The following is a 2500-nucleotide window of genomic DNA, read 5'->3' as shown; positions in this document are numbered from 1 at the left end:
ACTTATATACTTTTTTTGCAGGGCTCAAAGAGATTCCTAGAAGATCACTTAGATGCCTCCGACTCCCCTCTCCTCTCTGAAACGCATTACACTATGTGTCTTGATTCACTTGGTGCAGGAGACACCATTAGGATGCATGTTTCCAAGAAACCAAAGGATAACTCTCCGGCACATATTTTCTTCCAGGTAAGCAGGAACAGATTGCAGAGGTATATTTTAAATATATGTATAATTTGATGTGATACTAAATAGTCATTTGATGATTAATGAAATCCTGCAGAAATTGAGATGGATTGATGATTATTTAAATATTTACAGGGTCTTGAAGAAATTGGCTCAAAATCAGGTATTAAGGTGGAAATGATCCACAGGAAAATCAACCTCCAGGAAGATACTCAAGCCTGGGAGCATGAGAAGTACAGCATGCGTAGATTGCCTGCTTTCACTGTTTCTAGGCTGCCAGTAAGTCATAAAGTAAATGTGGAGTGTCATTTTTTTATTTTCTAGATTGTCTAGTTAATAACTTCCTGACCTTATGTCCTGTGACTGTTAACCTATTATACTTTAGATGAGCAATACATGTAAGCAGAAATCTCAAATTATTGTGGTCATTGTTTTTGATTTTATAAAAAACAATATGTTACTGCAAAAAGGGGCTTTAAATATAAAAACAAAACAGGTATAAAGAGAATAATTAACGATGTCAAACTGAAGAGGATTATAGATTTTTTTGATTACATGCAAATGCACCCACAGTGTCCAAACCATAATCTTTTGTTTAAGAACTGTGTCTGTAGTGGTTGTATTTATTGACTTGTTTAAGCCACGGAAATAATTTGTGCATAAGTCAAGAAAGTAATTTTCAATTTAGCTAAATGGTTACAGCTTTTGCATGGTGCTTCCAGAATCTTATTAATCAAGATTTTCATCACTGTTTTCTTAGTAAAGGTGATTGCTTAATTCATTCCTTAAATGAAGGGGAACGTTGATAGTTATGTATGTTAACAGGATGGGGAAAAAGCAACTACGAAATCTCTAATAGACAGTGAAAAACTTGTCTGGTAAAAGACTTTTGTCTTTTGTTCCATGGAATACACAGACCTGAATATGAAAATGCTGCATTGTGTGTACCAAACGGGCAGAACAAAAATTAAATAAAATGTTGACAGTAAACAAATCAAAATTATGGAACAGAAAAAGGTAAAAGTATTTCTGCACCTCATTCACTTTAGTGAAGTCATACATAATTATAATGATTACTGTGTTGTTAATTAGGGTAACTAGACTAATGGAAACTGTTGAGCTAAAGAATGTTGAGAAAAATATAAGGTTTTCAAACAAAATTTTTGGAACATTGTGAAAAATTACACCAATAGGATGTCACAGTAATATTTTCTGAAGAAAATTTTTGTTTGTAGTTTGTGGTGTTACACAGACTGAGTATTTTTTACCTCTAAGCTAGACAAGAAATATATATTGTATTATATTGGGAATTGTAATTAATATGATGAGCATTCTGTTTTAGAAATTTTGGTGATACAGAAAATGGTTAAATACATTCCTCAGTAAGAATTAGGAATGCAGCCTTAAATGTGTTCCAATACATCAGTGACTATGAAAAAGCATTTTTAGGGTAAAGTGAAGGTGGCAACTCATTTGGAATTTGCATAGATTGGGCAACATAACATCCCTGCTTAAAGACGGCCAAAATGAATAGTTGGGGTGCTTGTGTATGGTTAAATGATTTAAACATACTACAGTACATAATGACCATTCAAATATATGTATTTTAATGATTAAAGTATAGGAGTCATTTCATCTGTTCAGGCTGCCAGCATTGACCATTCTTAATCAGCGTGTGACATCAGAAATTTTGTTTAAGCCCATCATAAAAAGGTGATACCTGGAGTGTACCAAGAACACAAATATTTAATGCCGCAAATCAAGGTTAAGCATATGACCATTAGTTTCAGTATTGTTTGATCTCTGATGAACATGATATCTACATATTTGGACAGAAAGAGTGAGACATAGAGATACTTTCAGTGCTCAACTTTTTTCATCGCTCATTTGTACCTGTTTCTTATTACATTTTATATTAGTGAAAACTTTTCTGTAAATATTTAAAGCTTCTTATTGTCATTAGCAATTCTAGTGATTTTCAAGTAATGTAAATTTATCAATGAAAGATTTGATCATACAATTATACTTCCAGCATCCAAAAACTGGTGAACGGGGGAGCATCCTTGACACGCCAGACAGTATTGATGTAGATGCCCTTACTCGCAACACAGCTGTGATTGCAACTTCTCTTCTTCAACACATTTATAACACATCAGTTGATGAAATATTTTCAGAGGGTTTGGTAAGTCAGTTTCTAGTACCATCTTGTCTTTGTTGAAAATATTATTTAGTAATGATTACTTAGAAAGATAACAGATTAGTCATGATTCTTGGTTGAGGCACAGATGAAAAATTTGATTTCAGATAGTGATTAGTC

The 2500-nt window shown here is 33.1% G+C and overlaps 1 protein-coding gene across 1 annotated transcript in view; it reads left to right on the top strand.

The window, feature by feature from the left end:
* LOC119575963 (nicalin-like) overlaps positions 1–2500 on the top strand; it is a 14161-nt gene that overhangs the window by 8468 nt on the left and 3193 nt on the right. Inside the window, exons 7-9 of the mRNA XM_037923496.1 lie at positions 22–186; positions 319–462; positions 2216–2365. Of these exons, the coding sequence (XP_037779424.1) occupies positions 22–186; positions 319–462; positions 2216–2365 (459 nt within the window). The remainder of the gene's footprint in view (positions 1–21; positions 187–318; positions 463–2215; positions 2366–2500) is intronic.

The sequence above is a fragment of the Penaeus monodon genome, chromosome 8 (genome assembly GCF_015228065.2).
Source record: "Penaeus monodon isolate SGIC_2016 chromosome 8, NSTDA_Pmon_1, whole genome shotgun sequence".
NCBI lineage: Eukaryota > Metazoa > Arthropoda > Malacostraca > Decapoda > Penaeidae > Penaeus > Penaeus monodon.
This window is presented reverse-complemented; position numbering and strand designations above follow the sequence as displayed.